General features: G+C 52.2%; 1 protein-coding gene across 3 annotated transcripts in view; it reads right to left on the bottom strand.

Moving 5' to 3' along the window:
* DZIP1L (DAZ interacting zinc finger protein 1 like) overlaps positions 1–2,808 on the bottom strand; it is a 40,669-nt gene extending 37,861 nt beyond the window's left edge. For all 3 annotated transcript variants that reach the window (XM_045287471.1, XM_045287472.1, XM_045287473.1), the window contains exon 1: positions 2,272–2,808. In XM_045287471.1, coding sequence (XP_045143406.1) covers positions 2,272–2,772 — 501 coding nt within the window. In that variant the 5' untranslated portion in view covers positions 2,773–2,808. The remainder of the gene's footprint in view (positions 1–2,271) is intronic.
* Positions 2,809–3,739: the final 931 nt, after the last annotated feature.

Raw genomic sequence — 3,739 nt, 5'->3', positions numbered from 1 at the left:
AAAAAGAATGGGCCAATGGGCTAGTATCATCACCTAACAAAAGTGTCTTGACCTTGATGGAATTAATGTTGAAAGATAAAGTTTATATTTTTATTTTTAATTCGATTTTTCATGAACTATTTTAAGTCCCCTCATGTGACTCACTCTAATAGATATTTAAAACTTTTGCATAATAAAAGTAAATTTTAAAAACCAATGCCCTAGACGACCCAGGCTTACGGACCACCAGTGGCAGACACAGCACATAAACAATATCTGTAATTCCACTGTCGTTCCTGTATTTGAGAAACTGCCTGCCATGGAGTCTTTCCACAGTAAAACCAGAATCCTTCTCAACATGCTGAGGCAGGCCGCTAGTACTAGTCAAATCAGAGGGGGCAGACTACATGAGCTTTACCTTTGCACAAAGGCAAATGAGCCAGAAGTTGTTCAATGTTTTCTGTTTCTTCACCAGTAATAGAAACCCTGATCTGTGGCTGAACATGAGGCCACATGCAGGTCTCCCTTGAAACCAGGTGTGACCCCAATACTGAGCACTAGTCAGTGGCATCTAAGAGAGAGAGGAGTATGCCACTTCTGGTCCCTTTCATTAAAGAAGGCAGTAGGCCATTCCTACATAACTTCCTCTCGTGAGTTGTGGACCTGAGAACTGGCATATTGGACCATGAGACAGTGATGAGGCTCACACACACACACACACACACACACACACACACACACACACGGGTCCGGTGGAGGCAGTGTCTGACCTCCTCTGATTTCACAAGCAGGGAGGAGAATCAAACTCCGCATCAGCCCCAGGCCGACTGCTGTGAGGCAGAGCGCTCTCGGTCTGCTCCTGCCCTTCTTGCCCTGCTGCTTCTCTGGTGCCAGGGTGCTCTGCTCTAGACTGCAGGAGTCCGGTGGCGGGATCCTGGGGTTCAGAAGTTACACTCCACTCCTGCTCTTGTTTCTTGGCGGTGGTGAGATCACCCATTCCCCTTCTGAGATGACTCATTTAATCTAGCAGGATGGCGAAACCGACCAGTCCGCATATGAGAACTCCAGACGTCTCATTTGCAGGGTCCCACCCCAAGGGTCCCATGTACTTTATTTATATGACCAGCCAGCTATCTGCTCCCACCGGAAGGCCACAAATACCTCATCTTCGCATCGTCTTAGCCAGTCATTTGGCAGGAATTACAAAGATAAAGGCTAGAAAAGCCATCGCTGCACTGTACCACCCCAGGGGACAGACGCTTGCTGAGACTGGAACCCACACACAGGAAGAGGAGCCTAACGCCACCAAGAAAGTGAGATTCTGGTGGCAAGATCTGATTCCTGAGGTAAGCCACATTTACAGCAAGCCATGTCCTTGGATTCTCACATAAATTAACCTATTAATGCCTTATTGGTCTAAGTCAAGTTATATCACTGTCCTGTAATTTACTAATGAAAGGATTCTGACTCCTATTAAAAAATAATAATTACCAGTTCCATAGATTACCATTCTATCGGTTAATATTGCTATCCTTATGAATCCTTGTGTCCCACCCACCCCCAATCCAGGAATTCCTTGAAGACCTGAGAAGCAAGAACTGTGTCTGCGTCCTCAGAGCTGGACACAGGTCCAGGTCACCATGCGTTTGCACAGTGTTGCAGCGCACAGGGTGAGTGTCCTCGGCCTGCGCTTTTCACGCTGACAGACGCAATGCTGCTCTGGGCAATGAACTGTCTCTCAGCTGCACAATGGAGTTGCTTTGCCAGAGTGAGCCTGACTCCACCAGTCCCTCCTGCCACACTGGTTACATGCATGCACACACACCTTTCACACAGCCGCTACCCGCTGCACTCCGCACATGCACACACAAACTAGCATCACCTAGGCCTCCGTCTGTGCACACACACCATCTGCTAGTACACCCTGACCCACAGACAGCCATGATTACATCACATGCCCTTGGTAAATACCTCCGAACGTGAACACTTGGGGAAAGAGCCCTGTAGGTGCAGCGGTTAAGCACTCAGCTGCTATGCCAGTCTTTGAAATGGAATCCATGCTAAGTTGGGGGCTACTTGTAGCCTACATGTGCACATGCATGCACACGCAGACACAAACACCCACCCTGTAGAACCTGATCGGACGCCCTTAGGCTCTCTGGTCAGGAGCAGCATCTCTAAGATCTATTCCTAGCCAGGGGGAACACCCCGCACTGCGTTGGGGTCCATGGTGGGAATGAGTGTGGGGCTCAGGGCCCTCCCACTCTCCCGGGGGTGCTGGAGACGACTCACCGTGTGGTAGCCGTGGGCGCCCGTCTGCAGAAGCAGCTGCTGCAGAGTGCCAATCATCTTGCGGCGCCGGCGACTCTCCTCTCTCACACCCTTGAGCTCTTCGGCCTGGCGGCCCAGCTCCCGCTGCCCATGCTCCTGCTGACCCAGGCTGGCCTGCAGCCGGGCCTCCAGCTGGGCAACACTGGCACTCAAGCAGTCCTGGCAGTGCAGCAGGTACTCGATGGTGAGCTGTGCCAGGCGCAGCACCTTGAGCAGCACCGGGTCCACAGGCTGCCCGCAGCGGCTGCATGTCTCCTTGTCCAGGTTGCAGAAGGTGACGCCAGCAATGTTCTCCTGCAGGGTGGCCACGTCCAGCTCCCGTGCCACACGATCCACATCCAGCGCGCTAATACGTCTCCAGTCCACACTCTCCCGGCGTGGCTGGAATTTGAAGCTGGGGAGTGTGTAGGCACCAAAGAGGGTGCTGCTGAAGCCCTCAACAGTGGCCACGGAGGACTGCATGGGCGGGGGAAGCCCAGGGCTGACCACCGAAGGAGGGTGCCACCAAGGCCACGGCAGCAAGCCAACGAGCTGAGCGAGGGCCTGGGAAATGAGAATGGAGTCCAGGTTCATCAAGGTGCACAAAGCTGCATACACTACACACCTGGACAGCAGGAGGCTGAGGTGAGGTGTCTTCCCAGTAGCTATATATTTGAAAACCCACCTCACGTTTGCCACTTCTGACTCATACAGGACTCTATAGGTTTCCAAGGCTTTACATATGTACAGGAGCAGATAGCCTCGTCTCTTTGCCATGCAGCAGCTGGGGGGCTTGAACTACCCACCTCGTGGTTAGCAGCTCTGGTACATGTGACATACACTAATGGGTGCCAAGCAGTGGATAGAAGGGTGTGGGCTTTATTATCACAGAGGTGGATTCAAATCCTCAGCTTTGGCTAAGACCCTTAACCATCTTGAAGCCTCCTGGGTAAATTAGGGGCCATTGAACCCATTTTGCAGGCTTTGGGTTAGGAAGGAGGCCTTTGAAGCACTCGGCCCACAGTAGCTCCTCAGTGAATCCCCTCTACTCCATACTCGCCTCCTGAGCTGTAGGGCTACCTGCCACCTGCCAGAGGTATCCTTTCAGGGTGGGGCTAGCTGTCAAATGTATGAATTTGCCTCCGCATAAAGTCCAACAACTTGGGGGTGGGGGTGGGGGCAGCGCAGAGCCACCAACTGTGCACCACACCTCGTCCTCTCCTCCTCCGATGATTCCAGGATCACTGACCTCATGAAAGGAAAGGCCTTCAGGCAGCGGTTCTCAACCTGTGGGTCCCAATCCCTCTGGGGGTCGAACGATCCTTTCACAGGGGTCGCCTGATTCATAACAGTAGCAAGATTACAGTGATGAAGTAGCAATGAAAATAATGTTATCGCTGGGGGATCACCACACCATGAGGAACTGTAGTAGGAAAGAAGGTTGAGAACC

This window comes from Echinops telfairi, unplaced genomic scaffold (assembly GCF_000313985.2).
Source record: "Echinops telfairi isolate 266 unplaced genomic scaffold, ASM31398v2 ScPeMD7_16;HRSCAF=60, whole genome shotgun sequence".
NCBI lineage: Eukaryota > Metazoa > Chordata > Mammalia > Afrosoricida > Tenrecidae > Echinops > Echinops telfairi.
The sequence above is the reverse complement of the archived record's forward strand: the minus strand, read 5'-3'. Positions and strand labels throughout refer to the sequence as shown.